At 46.6% G+C, this 16,804-nt stretch overlaps 2 protein-coding genes across 3 annotated transcripts in view; one reads left to right on the top strand and one right to left on the bottom strand.

Annotated features, from left to right (window-relative positions):
* alg3 (ALG3 alpha-1,3- mannosyltransferase) overlaps positions 1 to 5,092 on the bottom strand; it is a 29,094-nt gene extending 24,002 nt beyond the window's left edge. Inside the window, exons 1-3 of the mRNA XM_059651145.1 lie at positions 4,882 to 5,092; positions 2,006 to 2,105; positions 590 to 737 (exon numbers count right to left, since the gene is read on the bottom strand). Of these exons, the coding sequence (XP_059507128.1) occupies positions 590 to 737; positions 2,006 to 2,105; positions 4,882 to 5,062 (429 nt within the window). The 5' untranslated portion in view covers positions 5,063 to 5,092. The remainder of the gene's footprint in view (positions 1 to 589; positions 738 to 2,005; positions 2,106 to 4,881) is intronic.
* A 65-nt stretch (positions 5,093 to 5,157) lies between these two features.
* Positions 5,158 to 16,804, top strand: part of ece2a (endothelin converting enzyme 2a) — a 253,771-nt gene continuing 242,124 nt past the window's right edge. Inside the window, exons 1-2 of one of the 2 annotated variants that reach the window (XM_059651146.1) lie at positions 6,340 to 6,388; positions 13,434 to 13,483. In XM_059651146.1, the coding sequence (XP_059507129.1) occupies positions 13,459 to 13,483 (25 nt within the window). In that variant the 5' untranslated portion in view covers positions 6,340 to 6,388; positions 13,434 to 13,458. Of the gene's footprint in view, positions 6,389 to 13,433; positions 13,484 to 16,804 lie in introns of both variants that reach the window. The other variant, XM_048541553.2, reaches the window with a different exon arrangement.

Genomic DNA, 16,804 nt, shown 5'->3' on the forward strand with positions numbered 1-16,804 from the left:
AGTGAAAACTAAAGCTGTGCCTTCATATGCGTGAATGGGAATAGGAGCCATTGGAAATGATTCTCTGGTACAACAAGATCAATAAAACTAAAATGAACTATGCGCTGTGCCACCCAGCAAGAGCATAGTTAGGGGTCATTGGAGGAGCATACAGTTAAAGGCTGTAGCATGCTGAGAAGGACGACAAGGGAATATTTATATTTGTCACAGTAACATAGGTTGGGGTTTATGAACTGTTTAGGTGTACACAAACATTGTTCTATTGGATTTCTGGACCAATTTTCTTTTAAACGAGTACTTTCATAGATGGTAGGCATATGCCAATACAGCAGCTAAGTTGATCAAAATAAGAGAGACAATTGTGTATGCTGGAATTTGGAAACCAAAACAGAAAATGCAGTAGAAACTCAGGTCTGGCAGCATCAATGTAGAGAAAACAGAGATTATACTTTGAGTCCACTGACCCTTCTTCAGAATTGAATTTGAAATGTTAACTCTGTTTTCTCTCCACAGACACTAAACTGATCAAATATTTGTATTAAAAAGATATGGTTCTTTTTATGTTACACACTTTCTATGTGCTGCTCACCTTTTTTGTATGATTATAAATCCTGAAGACCAGCAGCAGGGTAATGAGGTAGAAGATAGCAAAAATGTACTGTCCAAGGTGGATGTTTACTCCATGATCTGTGATGTAATATAGCACCGCAAAGATATAAACAAATCCAGCGGGATAACTGTGCAGAGCAAAGCAAGATGTATTAATAACTAATGGGTTAATGTGAGAGTTTCTACAATTACATGTGCTGTTCTGCATTCATACATACATATTTGATTATTTGCATCTTTAGCAGGACCATGTAACAAAGACAATGTATTCAAGTATTGTTCTAACAACTGGATGGAAATACTTCTATTGTGCTCACAAGCAGGTAACTGACTTTAACTACGGTAAAAGTAGGTCACCAAAACTGACCACCTTTCAGGAGCTGAGAAACAGTAATTACCTCTCCTCACCAATCTATGGTCACTGTTATAAAATATCAATGAAGAGAATAAGCAACTGCAGCTTCGATAACACTGGCACTTCAAGCTTCTAGTGGATACTGACTGCTCAGGGTCACACTAAAACAATGGCTACTCAGGCTATCGGTGCTTATAGGACTGGACCTTATTCTGAGTTTACCCTCCTTGCAACGAGAAAAGCAACTGTCTCAAAGTTACTCTAACAGTTATTAGGAATATAGGAAGACTCAAAAACAGACTGAAACATCAATAGGAATGATAGATTTCTACACTAACAAGAAAATAAACTTATTTATATAACCAAAAGCAAAGTCACTTGTGAAATTTCAAAGAAAAAAAGGTTGAAATTCTGAATGTACTCTCCAAGGCAAAAGTGAAAAGAAAAGACTGAAGTTCTTATATAAAAATACCTGCTGGTAATGTGATCCAATATATTACAAAATTACTCTCTCCATTGCAACCCAGAAGTAGATGGCAGCAGTTCTATAACCTGTAGTTATTTTTCTAACTAGACATGCGCCTCCTTCCTCAGGTCAGCATTCTTGCCAGGCACTCTTCTAAATGTATCACTGTTAATAACTGGTGTGACACAGGCCTCGGTTTATCAGTCATTAAGTGAACTCCTGGTATCCTCTGTGCAACATAGAAGGTTGCCAAGTAGCAGCAAGACAATTTTCCCACAGGATAAGTAAGGTGCCCAATCATTCTGATTCAAATATGTTGTCAGGTAGCTGATTCTGGATTAAGGCTGGCAGAGGGGTTTTTAGCTTTTCACAGGAGAAACAAGCAGGAGTGCATTTAACAGTGGGATGGGGCATGAAGAAAAGATATTCAAAACGTATGAAAGAAATTTAATAACATTTATATATTCGGAAAGAAAAGCCTTGCAATAATACACACCATTCAGAAATCAATGAGTGTGGACCGTTGTTTGAGCAGTCAAGTAACTGTTATGTCAAATTCTTTGCTCAATACTTACACAAGAGGTCCTGTGTCACCTTTCAACTGTGCGTAGTCATACGTTCCATTAATCACACCTTCCACTTCATCCATATAAGCTCTCCAGTCAATTTCTGTGTCTTCAAATGCAGGAAATATTTAGGGTCATATTTTAGCAAGCAAGGTAATTTAAAGCTTTTGTGTCAACAAGTGACACTTTTTACAAGTGCATGAAGTGATATCTTTATGTTGTTTTAATAAGATTTTTTGTGATTTCTTTTAACAGTAGCTCAATATTTATTTGCACAATGCCAAGAGGTTCTAATAGCTCAAGACATCTGTTTACACTTTCAAACATCTCCTCTAAGCTGTGCTGGGATTCTGGAAATCACTGTCCGTGCAGCTAATAGAAAAAAAATTAGAGGGAACACTGCTTTCAAGGTTAGGTTGATTAACATTTTACAGGTTGACAATAAGCTAAAACATTGGCACCTACCTTATAAAGTGGAAAATTATCTAGATATGTTCTGCACATAAAAAGCAGGGCCAAATCCAACCCAACCAATTATTGCCTCAGTCTACTCTCTATAAATCAGTAAAGTGTTAGAAAAAATCTTCAAGCCGCAGTAACCCGCTCACTGATGCACAATTTGGGTTCTACCAAATCTAGTTATGAGATTATGCTTTCTTGTTCTGGAACCAACCAGTAAAGGGCATTATGATGACCTTGTTGTTTTTTCCAACAATAAGCAATGGTTTCACGCTTATTATTTGACTGTAATTCCATGTTTTTACTGGATTCAAATACCACCATCTTCCTCAGTGCCTGAAATATTACCTGGGTGTCTCTATTAATAGGCTAGCAATAATACCATTAGGCCAGTGCCTCCCGATAACAGATTAAAAGATTGCACATTTTAAATTGTTTCTTTTCTGGGTCAGAGTTGTGTTAACATTGTCAAAAACAAAAACAATCAAAAAAAGGTCATGGCCAGAAGGCAGGATATAAATATTGCAGAGGAAATTACACAAAAAGTAAAGAATGCACATTCAGAATGGGGAAAGCATTGCTCTCACTGTAAGAAGCTGAATGATTTTGCATTTAAGTGTTCAGTTAGAACGAAACAATGCAAGACTATAAAAATAGCCGCAGCAAAAATGTCAGCCAATCATTCTCATGAATCATCCTCTACCATAAAACAAATAGGCACTACCAGGTCATAAGGTTAATTGGTTGAGAAATTTAGAAGGACAGCACTGAGTGAATATGGAGTGCCAGATAGATGCTGATACTTCATGCAACAACATGGGTTTTGCAGACCTGTATGGATTGGCTCAAGACTAATGACCCGAAAATGAAACCCTTGAAAGTAAGGTTGAGGCTGGATGATGGAACTACACTCATCACAAGAAGAGAGCTGAAGCAAAGAGCCCAAAACAAAAGGAAAAATGAAAATGTGACTTTCCAGAGGGGAAATGTGAAGGAGGTCCACTCAACTTAACTGAAGAAGTCTAAAGCTTGCATTGGTACTCCAACATACAAGTGTCAGAAAAGATCTGAACCATTTAACAGCCCACTAAGCCAATAACTCTAGACTAAATCCTAAAAGACTACAAAAAAAGTTTTGAAGATAGCAAGAACTGCAGATGCTGGAGTCAGAAACAACACAGCATGGAGCTGGAGGAACACAGGCCAGGCACCATCAGAGAAGCAGGACAGTTGATGTTTTGGGTCAGGACCTTTCTTCAGAAATGGGGAGGAGGAAGGGAGCTGGGAAATAAATATATAAGAGGAGGGGTAGGGGTTGGGGAAAGTAGGTGGGATGGAGATAGGTGAGTGCAGGTAGGGAGTTATGGGGAATAGTCAATGGGATGGATAGTTGGGAGAGAAGACAGACAGGTTGTGTCAGGTCGAGGATGAGACTAGGGGTGGGGAGATCTCAAAACTAATGAATTCCCTGTTTAGGCCATCAGGCTGTAGGCTCCTGGGTGGAATACGAGGTGCTGCTCTTCCAGTTTGTGGATGGTGTCATTTGTGACACTGGAGGCGGCCCAGGACGGATATGTCACGGTGGTGGGGGGGGAGAATGGTGTTGTCGTTTGTCGCACAGAGTGCATATGCTCTATGAAATGGTCTCCGAGTCTACACTTGGTCTCACTTCACTGGTTCACTGGTATAAGGAGCTGCAGACACAGTAGACCAAGTTGACGGATGTGCGGGTGAACGCCTATCTGATATGGAATGCTTGTTTTGGACCTCGAACGGAGGTGAGAAGGGAAGTGCAATGGGCAGGTGTAGCACTTCCTGCAGTTGCAGGGAAAGGTGCTAGGGTTAGTGGGGAGTGAATGAGGGAAACACAAAGAACGGTCCCTACAAAAGGCAGATACGGGTAGGGAGGGGAAACATCTCTCTGGTTGTGGGGTCAGATTGTAGGTGGTGGAAATGGCATAGAATATGCTGGAATGCAGAGGCTGTTGGGGTGACATGTAACGACAAGGGGGATTCTATCTTTATTTTTGTTCGGGGAGGGAGGGGACATGAGGGCAGAGGTGTAGGAAAGGCAAGAGATGTGGTTGAGGGCGTGAACATCATTCTTCACTGGAAAAGAGGAGCAGACCATTCAGCATTAACCAAGGAAAATACCTTCTGCCCACAAGTCCGGGCTGAAAAAACCAAAACGGGTGAGCTGGCAAAGAAGGGAGTACTCAAGAAAGTGACAACTTCTACAGTCTGGATTAGCAGGGTGGTAGCTGCATAAACTGCTCGAAATCAGAGTGTGCATAGACCCGAAGGATCTCAATAAACATTTGAAGACAGTGACTCCTACACCAGCTAGCGTATTATGTTTTGGGGGGCGTTTGGATTTTAATGGAGTTCCCGGTGATGGCCTCCTGCCTGAAACATCGCGTACTCACAGGGCACTTTGCGGATGACCCAGAGGTTTACACAGATCTCAGCCAACCAGAGGCAGGCGGCCACCGGCAGCGTGAACTGCGGCTTGAACAGGAGCCAGCGCTTCTCCTGCCACAGTGTCCCCAAGTAGGTGAGGCCGCGGGCTCGAGCCGGCTGAGACGCGCGAGCCTTAGCCTTCAACATCCTCCCCACCGGCTGGCGGCGGCCTCTGCCTTTTCACCTCTCACCCCGCGCCCCTCCCCACCCGGAAACACTTCCTCCCTCCACTTCCGATGCAAACCGCCGTCTCCCAGCCGCGCGCCGGGGTAGACGTTACTCCATCATCGTCTTTCGGACTCTGTTCTGTTTAGATATATGTATGTCGTTTAGAAAGAAAGTGCTGCAGGACAACATGGCGTGGGGGAAGGGCTTCTCCCTGTGAATGTGCTTTGAGTTTCAGCTCGAGCTCGAAACGCTTGTTGTTCCCCCCGCAACCTTTCCAAGATAATAACCAAAATAAAGTTAAGGAGTGAGAACAAAAATCGAACCGTTCTGTGGAGGAGGATGGGTTTCCCCCCTTTTTGTGGAGACAGACACAGGACGGGGGAGTGGATGGATGGGTCAATGTGACTGTGATCTGGGTCATTACAGGAGAGAGGGCAACTCAGCTTTAGATATGACAGGGACCCAGGGCGGGATGGAACAGCCATCTCTCTGAGGCAGTAACCCACTATAACATAAATTAAAATGGATGCCCACTGTCTCAGGATGGCAGGAGACTAAAATGCAGCCTTGACCCCGAAGAACCAGCGGGGTCTGTACAAGATAACAAAGTGTGGAGCTGGATGAACACAGCAGGCCAAGCAGCATCTTAGGAGCACAAAAGCTGACGTTTCGGGCCTAGACCCTTCATCAGAAACTGAAAAACAGAAACAAGAGGAGTCTGATTCAACCTGACTTGGAGGAGACCTAATTTAGAATAACAAGATTTTAGGGCGGGCGGGATGCCTAATACAGTCAGATGTGTACTACAGAGTTGGATGGGGTCTGTAATAATTGACCGAAAGGAGTGGAATCTGGTCTGATTCGATCAGGAAGGATAGGAATAAGTGCCAAACTGAGTTCAAGCGAAGGTGAGAAAAGGGCCAGATACAGCCTCAGCAGGGCAACAGGAAACAGGAATTAGACAAAACCCTTTCACTGCCACGGAAAAGAGGCCATCTGTCTCGGCTGGGAACGTGAGAGAAAGGGACTCATTTAAGTTGTGGAGTGGTTTGCGTTCGTAGAGAAAGGATTTGAATTGAGTCCAGAATTGTGTTAAAGGGGCATTCAGCATTAATCTCTTAACTCCGGTGAAGATTGTTTAGAAAATGGATAATTTGCCAAGTAGTAATTCGCGATACAGGGATCGTAATTACTGGGACGAACGCTATCGCCACGAGGAGACCTATGAGTGGTTTGGTGCGTTTTCACGCTTTGAGCATTTGCTGAAGGAGGAGATTCGGAGTGATGAAACCATCCTGGTCCTGGGTATGTTTTCAATTCAAATTTTCAGGTCTCCTCATGGTGGAGCTTAATATCAAAGTGAGAAAAAGGTTCAGTGATAATGGGAACTGCAAATGCTGGAGAATCCAAGAAAACAAAGTGTGAAGCTGGATGAACACAGCAGGCCAAGCAGCATCTCAAGAGCACAAAAGCTTACGTTTCGGGCCTAGACCCATCATCGGAGAGGGAACTGGAATAAATAGTGAGAGAGGGGGAGGCGGACCGAAGGTGGAGAGAGTATAGGTGGGGAGGTAAGGAGGGGATAGGTCAGTCCAGGGAAGATGGACAGGTCAAGGAGGCGGGATGACGTGGTAGGTAGGAAATGCGGGTGTGGCTTGAGGTGGGAGGAAGGGATGGGTGAGAGGAAGAACAGGTTAGGGAAGCAGAGACAGGCTGGGCTGGTTTTGGGATGCAGTGGGGGGAGGGGATGAGCAGGGCTGGTTTTGTGATGCAGTGGGGGGAGGGGAAGAACTGGACTGGTTTTGGGATGCAGTGGGGGAAGGGGAGATTTTGAAGCTTGTGAAGTCCACATTGATACCATTGAGCTGCAGGGTTCCCAAGCGGAATATGAGTTGCTGTTCCTGCAACCTTTGGGTGGCATCATTGTGGCACTGCAGGAGGCCCATGATGGATATGTTGTCTGAGGAATGGGAGGGGGAGTTGAAATGGTTCGCGACTGGGAGGTGCAGTTGTTTGTGGTGAACCGAGTGGAGGTGTTCTGAAAAGTGGTCCCCAAGCCTCGGCTTGGTTTCCCCAATCTAGAGGAGGCCACACCGGGTGAAATTGATACAATATACCACATTGGCAGATGTGCAGGTGAACATCTGCTTGATATGGAAGGTCATCTTGCGGCCTGGGATGGGGGTGAGGGAGGAGATGTGGGGGCAAGTGTAGCACTTCCTGCGGTTGCAGGGGAAGGTGCCGGGTGTTGTGAGGTTGGAGGGGAGTGTGGAGCGGACAAGGGAGTCGCGGAGAGAGTGGTCTCTCCGGAAGGCTGAGTGGACCTCTCAGTCTCCATCTCAGGTAACCAGCTAGAAACTGATGTTCATTTCAAGCCCACTGACTCCCACAGCTACCGAGAATACACCTCCTCCCATCCACCGTCCTGCAAAAATTCCATCCCCTATTCCCAATTCCTCCGCCTCCGCCGCATCTGCTCCCAGGATGAGGCATTCCACTCCCGCACATCCCAGATGTCCATGTTCTTCAAGGTTAGCAACTTTCCCCCCACAGTGGTTGGGAACGCCCTTGACCGCGCCTCCCCCATTTCCCACAACACATCCCTCACACCCCGCTCCTGCCACAACTGCCCCCAGAGGATCCCCCTCGTTCTCACATACCACCCCACCAACCTCCGGATACAACGTATCATCCTCCGACACTTCCACCATCTACAATCCGACCCCACCACCCAAGCTATTTTTCCACCCCCACCCTTGTCTGCCTTCCGGAGAGACCGCTCTCTCCGCGACTCCCTTGTCCGCTCCACACTCCCCTCCAACCCCACAACACCCGGCACCTTCCCCTGCAACCGCAGGAAATGCTACACTTGCCCCCACACCTCCTCCCTCACCCCCATCCCAGGCCCCAAGATGACCTTTCATATCAAGCAGATGTTCACCTGCACATCTGCCAGTGTGGTATATTGTATCCATTGTGCCCGGTGTGACTTCCTCTACATTGGGGAAACCTAGCGGAAGCTTGGGGACCGTTTTGCAGAACACCTCCGCTCGGTTCACCATAAACAACTGCACCTCCCAGTCGCGAACCATTTCAACTCCCCCTCCCATTCCTCAGACGACATATCCATCATAGGCCTCCTGCAGTGCCACAATGATGCCACCCGAAGGTTGCAGGAACAGCATCTCATATTACGCTTGGGAACCCTGCAGCCCAATGGTATCAATGTGGACTTCACAAGCTTCAAAATCTCCCCTTCCCCCACCTCATCCCAAAACCAGCCCAATTCTTTCCCTCCCCCCGCTGCATCACGAAACCAGCCCAACTCGTCCCCTTCCCCCACTGCATCCCAAAACCAGCCCAGCCTGTCTCTGCTTCCCTAACCTATTCTTCCTCTCACCCATCCCTTCCTCCCACCTCAAGCCACACCCGCATTTCCTACCTACCACGTCATCCCGCCTCCTTGACCTGTCCATCCTGCCTGGACTGACCTATCCTCTCCACCTATTTTGTTTTCTCTCCATCTTCGGTCCGCCTCCCCCTCTCTCCCTATTTATCCAGTTCCCTCACCCCATCCCCCTCTCTGATGAAGGGTCTAGGCCCGAAACGTCAGCTTTTGTGCTCCTGAGATGCTGCTTGGCCTGCTGTGTTCATCCAGCTCCACACTTTGTTATCTGAGGAAAAGGTTCAGTTGTTCGTTCTCTTGTCCGTGACCATGGAAGTTGAGAAAATTACTTAATGATGTTGAGACTAAATAGGTTAATATCATTTTCACAAAGCAAAATACGGCAAATTGTTGAGATCCATCATGAAATGGAACATGAGTGAAAAACTACTCCGCGGTTACGGTAGCAGCAATGGAGGTGGAAATAGGTTACCTTTTACAGGTCTGTGGCTGTTCATCAAAACTGGGAAGATTTAAAAATGCACGTTCATCCGTTCATTTGTTGAAAACTTTTCGTTTCACTGTTGCTGCTACATTCCACGTTGAAAGGATAAAATGTGCAGTAATTATTACATAATTAAAAACTGAAAGAACAACGGATGCTGGAAATCAACCAAACAAAAACAGAAATTGCTGGAAAAGCTCTGCAGGTCTGGCAGCATCAGTGGTACGTTCTGAGGAAGGGTCACTGGACCCGGAACGGTTAACTCCGATTTCTGTCCACAGATGCCGCCAGACCTGTTGAGCTTTTCCAGCAAGTTGTTTTTGTGTCTGTAGTTATTACGTTTCTAAACATATTACTAGGAAAAACGAAACCACATCCTTTTATCCAAGATAATAAAATGTGAGGCTGGATGAACACAGCAGGCCAAGCAGCATCTCAGGAGCACAAAAGCTGACGTTTCGGGCCTAGACCCTTCATCAGAGAGGGGGATGGGGAGAGGGAACTGGAATAAATAGGGAGAGAGGGGGAGGCGGACCGAAGGTGGAGAGGAGAGTATAGGTGGGGAGGTAGGGAGGGGATAGGTCAGTCCAGGGAAGACGGACAGGTCCAGGAGGTGGGATGAGGTTAGTAGGTAGATGGGGGTGCGGCTTGGGGTGGGAGGAAGGGATGGGTGAGAGGAAGAACCGGTTAGGGAGGCAGAGACAGGTTGGACTGGTTTTGGGATGCAGTGGGTGGAGGGGAAGAGCTGGGCTGGTTGTGTGGTGCAGTGGGGGGAGGGGACGAACTGGGCTGGTTTAGGGATGCAGTTGGGGAAGGGGAGATTTTGAAACTGATGAAGTCCACATTTATACCATTGTGCTGCAGGGTTCCCAGGCGGAATATGAGTTGCTGTTCCTGCAACCTTCGGGTGGCATCATTGTGGCACTGCAGGAGGCCCATGATGGACATGTCATCAAGAGAATGGGAGGGGGAGTGGAAATGGTTTGCGACTGGGAGGTGCAGTTGTTTGTTGCGAACTGAGTGGAAGTGTTCTGCAAAGCGGCCCCCAAGCCTCCCCAATGTAGAGGAAGCCACACCGGGTACAGTGGATGCAGTATACCACATTGGCAGATGTGCAGGTGAGCCTCTGCTTAATGTGGAATGTCATCTTGGGGCCTGGGATAGGGGTGAGGGAGGAGGTGTGGGGGCAAGTGCAGCATTTCCTGCGATTGCAGGGGAAGGTGCCGGGTGTGGTGGGGTTGGAGGGCAGTGTGGAGCGAACAAGGGAGTCACGGAGAGAGTAGTCTCTCCGGAAAGCAGACAGGGGTGGGGATGGAAAAATGTCTTGGGTGGTGGGGTCGGATTGTAAATGGCGGAAGTGTCGGAGGATGATGCGTTGTATCCGGAGGTTGGTAGGGTAGTGTGTGAGAACGAGGGGGATCCTCTTAGTGGCGGGGGCGGGGTGTGAGGGATGTGTTGCGGGAAATACGGGAGACGCGGTCAAGGGCGTTCTCGATCACTGTGGGGGGAAAGTTGCGGTCCTTGAAGAACGTGGACGTCTGGGATGTGCGGGAGTGGAATGTCTTATCGTGGGAGCAGATGTGGCAGAGGCGGAGGAATTGGGAATAGGGGATGGAATTTTTGCAGGAGGGTGGGTGGGAGGAGGTGTATTCTAGGTAGCTGTGGGAGTCGGTGGGCTTGAAATGGACATCAGTTACAAGCTGTTTGCCTGAGATGGAGACTGAGAGGTCCAGGAAGGTGAGGGATGTGCTGGAGATGGCCCAGGTGAACTGAAGGTTGGGGTGGAAGGTGTTGGTGAAGTGGATGAACTGTTCGAGCTCCTCTGGGGAGCAAGAGGTGGCACCGATACAGTCATCAATGTACCGGAGGAAGAGGTGGGTTTTGGGGCCTGTGTAGGTGCGGAAGAGGGACTGTTCCACGTAACCTACAAAGAGGCAGGCATAGCTGGGGCCCATGCGGGTGCCCATGGCCACCCCCTTAGTCTGTAGGAAGTGGGAGGAGTCAAAAGAGAAGTTGTTGAGGGTGAGGACGAGTTCAGCTAGGCGGATGAGGGTGTCGGTGGAGAGGGACTGTTCGGTCCTGCGCGACAGGAAGAAGCGGAGGGCCTTGAGGCCATCTGCATGCGGAATGCAGGTGTGTAGGGACTGGACGTCCATGGTGAAGATGAGGTGTTGGGGGCCAGGGAATTGGAAGCCCTGGAGGAGGTGGAGGGCGTGGGTGGTGTCACGGACGTAGGTGGGGAGCTCCTGGACCAAAGGGGAGAAAATGGAGTCCAGATAGGTGGAGATGAGTTCGGTGGGGCAGGAGCAGGCCATCCCAATTCCTCCGCCTCCGCCGCATCTGCTCCCACGATAAGACATTCCACTCCCGCACATCCCAGACGTCCACATTCTTCAAGGACCGCAACTTTCCTCCCACAGTGATCGAGAACGCCCTTGAGCGCGTCTCCCGTATTTCCCGCAACACATCCCTCACACCCCGCCCCCGCCACAACTGCCCAAAGAGGATCCCCCTCGTTCTCACACACCACCCTACCAACCTCCGGATACAACGCATCATCCTCCGACACTTCCGCCATTTACAATCCGACCCCACCACCCGAGACATTTTTCCATCCCCACCCCTGTCTGCTTTCCGGAGAGACCACTCTCTCCGTGACTCCCTTTGTTCGCTCCACACTGCCCTCCAACCTCACCACACCCGGCACCTTCCCCTGCAACCGCACGAAATGCTACACTTGCCCCCACACCTCCTCCCTCACCCCTATCCCAGGCCCCAAGATGACATTCTACATTAAGCAGAGGTTCACCTGCACATCTGTCAATGTGGTATACTGCATCCACTGTACCCGGTGTGGCTTCCTCTACATTGGGGATACCAAGCGGAGGCTTGGAGACCGCTTTACAGAACACCTCCGCTCAGTTTGCAACAAACAACTGCACCTCCCAGTCGCAAACCATTTCCACTACCCCTCCCATTCTTTAGATGACATGTCCATCATGGGCCTCCTGCAGTGCCACAATGATGCCACCCGAAGGTTGCAGGAACAGCAACTCATATTCCGCCTGGGAACCCTGCAGCCTAATGATATAAATGTGGACTTCACCAGTTTCAAAATCTCCCCTTCCCCAACTGCATCCCTAAACCAGCCCAGTTCGTTCCCTCCCCCCACTGCACCACACAATCAGCCCAGCTCTTCCCCCCCACCCACTGCATCCCAAAACCAGTCCAACCTGTCTCTGCCTCCCTAACCGGTTCTTCCTCTCACCCATCCCTTCCTCCCACCCCAAGCCGCACCCCCATCTACCTACTAACCTCATCCCACCTCCTTGACCTGTCCGTCTTCCCTGGACTGACCTATCCCCTCCCTACCTCCCCACCTAAACTCTCTCCACCTATCTTCTTTACTCTCCATCTTCGGTCCGCCTCCCCCTCTCTCCCTGTTTATTCCAGTTCCCTCTCCCCATCCCCCTCTCTGAAGGGTCTAGGGCTGAAACGTCAGCTTTTGTGCTCCTGAGATGCTGCTTGGCCTGCTGTGTTCATCCAGCCTCACATTTTATTATCTTGGAATTCTCCAGCATCTGCAGTTCCCATTATCTCCTTTTATCCAAGATTATCTAGAGCGGCACTTTTATGTTACAATATTGAAAAATAAACATTTTGCCATTTGGTCACCAATGGGTAAGCCAACGGTTTGTTCTAATGCTCTATTCTCATGTATTTTGTAGTGAACTATCATGTTGCGAGAAGGAAACAAAGTTTGTTTTGGAACATGTCAATCCATACTGTCCTGTACTGTTAAGAATATTGTAACAATAGCAACATGTCTTAAGGAACACCATTCGAGTTCTGTGGCATAGTATAAATGTCCAATAGCGCTTCATTGCATTATAAAACAATTTTAACTGGCCCCCATAAAGATACATTTGCTTAATTGGTCTGAAACTGGAAGAGAAATATTAAAGAGCACCTTAAAGCAGGCAGTCAGAAATGTGGAAAGGATTAAGAAAGAGATTTCAAAGCTGAGGAGTTTGACCACATGCCTCCAATTACCAGTGATTAAACTGGAGACGATTAAAAAGCCAGAATTGGCAAAACACAGACATATTTCAGGATTGTGTGGGCTGGTGAATTTCATGGATATAGGGGGAGTTGAGACTGTGAGATTCGAAAACAGGAATGTGATTTTAATAAAGGGAAAATACTGCGGTTGTTGGAAATCTGAAATAAAGCATAATTTAAAAATTCAGCAGTTTTGGTAGTATCTGTTGCAAGAGAATTGAGGTCATGTCTTGAGTTCAATGATTCTAACTTTTATTGAACTTTACATAACTGGGATTCAGTGTAGATCTATGAGAACGGGTATTAGATGAATTGGGTGTGGTGCAAATTCCGATACAAGCAATAGAGTTTTGGATTATCTCAGATTTTAAAGAAGTTTCTTCTCATTTTACGTCTAGCTATCTTGCTGACAACTTTGAAATTATGACTCCAAGTTACAGACGTACCGGTTAGTGAAAACTGAACATCCTTCTTTACTCTGTCCAATTGTTCATAATTTTGAGCACTTCAGTAACCCTAACCCTAACCCTCACCTCTTAATCTTCTCTGCTCCAAGAAGAATAAGCCCGATTTCTGTCATTTTTGTTCTTGTATCTAAAATGCCTCATTCCTGATATCTTTCCAGTAAATCTCCTTAGCACTGCCTCCTGGGCTTTAATATCCTTTCTAGTATATTCTGGAATATATATCAGAACAGAATAGGTACCAGAATTGAACACTGCTCCAAACGTGGTCTGACCATTGATTTGTCGAGGTGTAGCATCGCTTCCTTGCTTTTATACTCTCTGCCTGTATTGTAAACCCAAGGATCCCATAAGTCTTCTTAACAACTCTTTCAATTTTCCTGGCCACCTGAGAATTCTGCACTTGAACCCTGAGATCCCTCTGTTCCTGAACTCTCTTCAAATTTATACCATTGAGCCTGTATTGTTTATATGTTTATTCTGCTAAAATGCATTACCTCACATTTCTCTGCATTGAAATTCATCTGCCAAGCGTCTGTACATTTGGCCAACTTGCCACTGTTTCTGTGAAATCATTCAGCATCATCCTTGCAATTCACTATTCTCCCTAGCTTAGTATCATGTGAAAATTTGGCAATTTTTACTCTCCAGTATACAAATAATTTTTATAAATCAGAAAAAGCAAGGGTCCCACACCGATCTCTGGGGAATGCCACTTTCAACTTGTCGCTGATCTAAGAAATGCCCATCTACTTACCCTCTCTTTCCTATTTTGTGGCCAACTTCTATGCCATACTGCCAAGGACTTATGAATCCCAAATGTTTCTAATTTTCTAAACAAGCTGCCATGTGGCACCGCATCAATTACCTTCTTTAAGTCCAAATGAACACCATCCACAGCACTGTCATCCACTGCCTATGTCACCTTGTCAAAAGACTCAATTAAATTTGTCAGACATGACCTGCCGTTGCCAAAATCATGTTGGCTGCCTATTAACATTCTTTCTCAATGTAAATTTATACCATCCCCTATAATGGCTTCCATCAGTTTTCCCACTGTTGCTGTCTGTAGTTTCCTGAGTTATCCTTTGCCCATTTTTTAAGTAACAGCATCACATTTGCAATCCTTCGGACCCATGGATTAATCCTGTGTTCAGAGATGTCTGGAAAATTTTTGTCAACGGCTCTGCAGTTTGCTTCCTTCCTCCTCCAGACCTGACAATTTCTCTACCTGGAATGCTGCTTGCCTTTTTCGCACCTCTTTACCTATTGCTAATATTGCTCAGTTGCTCAACACCCATATTTTTAAATGGGCCATTATCAACATCTTCTAATTTGGTGAGGACAGAAGCGAAGTATTAATTTACTACACCTGCCATTCCCTTTGTTTCAGTGGGCCATTTACCTTGCTTGTTCCTTATGAATCCTACTGTATCCTTCACTAATCTTTTACTACATTAATACATTTTACTATTTATTTCACTGCAGCCTGCATCCTTTCCTAATACCTCCCTCTTAGCCTTCCTTATTTCAGCCTTAGTCTCTCTGTTGCATTTGAGATACTTTTGATTTCTATTGCTATTATAATTCTGATATACATCATATGTTGTCTTTTTCTTCCTTATTTCCTCATACAGTATCCTTATTCATCTTGGGTACACTAGCTTTGGATACCCCATATTTATTTCTCATGAATATATACCTATCGTGCACCGTCTTCATCTCTGTTTGAAAGTGTCTCATTTTTCATCCTCTGTTTTATCTACGAAAATGCATTTCCAATCAACCTACTCCAGTTCCAATTTTAGGCCCATCAGTCAAACTTACCATCCTGTCTTACAAGTTCAGATTTACTTGGTTCTTTACAGATGAATTTTAGACTATAAGACAGGAGATATGGGAGCAGAATTAGACCATTTGACCTATTGAATCTGCTGTGCCATTCAATCAAGGTGGATATGTTTCTCAACCCCATTCTCCTGTAAACCTTTGATCCACTTACTAATCAAGAACTGATCAATCTCTGTTTTAAATACACGCAATGACTGAGCCTCCACAGCCTTCTCTAGATTCACCATCCTTTGGTTGAAGAAAGTCCTCCTCATATCAGTTTGACAGGGTCGTCCCTTCACCCTGAGGCTGTGCCCTCAGGTCTTTGTCTCTCTTACTAGTGGGAACATCTTCTCCAGGTCCACTCTACCCAAGTTTCTCCGTATTCTGTAAGCTTCCCCCTGTTATTCTGAACTCCATTGAGTACTGACCCGGAGTCCTTAACTGCTCCTCATATGACGAGCGCTCCATCCCCTGATCATTCTTTTCCAAATCTTCTGGACCGCCTCCAAGGCCAACACATCCTTAGACATGGGACCCAAAACTGTTCTTGATATTCTAAATGCAGCCTGAGCAGAGCCTTCTACAACCTTGACAGTATATTTCTGCTGTTGCATTCTAGCCCTCTTGAAATGAATGCCGTCAGAGGTTACATGACACCAGGTTATAGTCTATCGGATTTATTTGAATTCACGAGCTTTCGGGGCCCTGCTCCTTTGCCAGGCGAAGGAGCTGATGAAGGAGCAGTGCTTTGAAAGTTTGTGATTTCAGATAAACCTGTTGGACTATAACCTGGTGTCATGTGACTTCTGGCTTTGCCCACCCCAGTCCAACATTGGCATATCCACAAAATGAGTGCCAGGTGGCACAGTGGCAAGGTGGTTAGCACTGCTGCTTCACAGTGACAAGGACCTGGGTTCAGTTCCACCCTCAGGTGACTGTCTGTGTGGAGTTTGCACATTTTCCCCATGTCAGCGTGTGTTTCCTCTGGGTGTTCCAGTTTCCTCCCACAGTCCAAAGATGTGCAGGCTAGGTGGCATGCCCATGCTAAATTGCCCCGTAGTGTTCAGGGATGTGTAGATTAGGTGGGTTATAGGGGGATGGGTTTAGGTGGGTGCTCTTGAGGGTCGGTGTGGACTTGTTGGGCCAGAGGGCCTGTTTCTACACTGTACAGATTCTAATCTATTCTGTTCTGTTGCATTTGCTTTCCTAACTGCCAGCTGAACCCACATGTTAACCTTAAGAGAATCCTGACTAGGACACTTAAATCTCCTTCTGCTCCAGATTTTTGAAGCTTTTCCCCATTTAGAAAATAGTCTTAACACATCTTCTGGTAATGTGCATAACCTCACACTTCCCAGCATTGTATTTTATGTGCCACTTCTTTGCCTATTCTCACCTGGTACAATTTCTTCTATTGCCTCCCTGCCTCCTCAACACTACTTGTCCCTCCACCTATCTCTGCAAACTTACCA

Source organism: Stegostoma tigrinum, chromosome 14 (genome assembly GCF_030684315.1).
Source record: "Stegostoma tigrinum isolate sSteTig4 chromosome 14, sSteTig4.hap1, whole genome shotgun sequence".
Classification (NCBI taxonomy): Eukaryota; Metazoa; Chordata; class Chondrichthyes; order Orectolobiformes; family Stegostomatidae; genus Stegostoma; species Stegostoma tigrinum.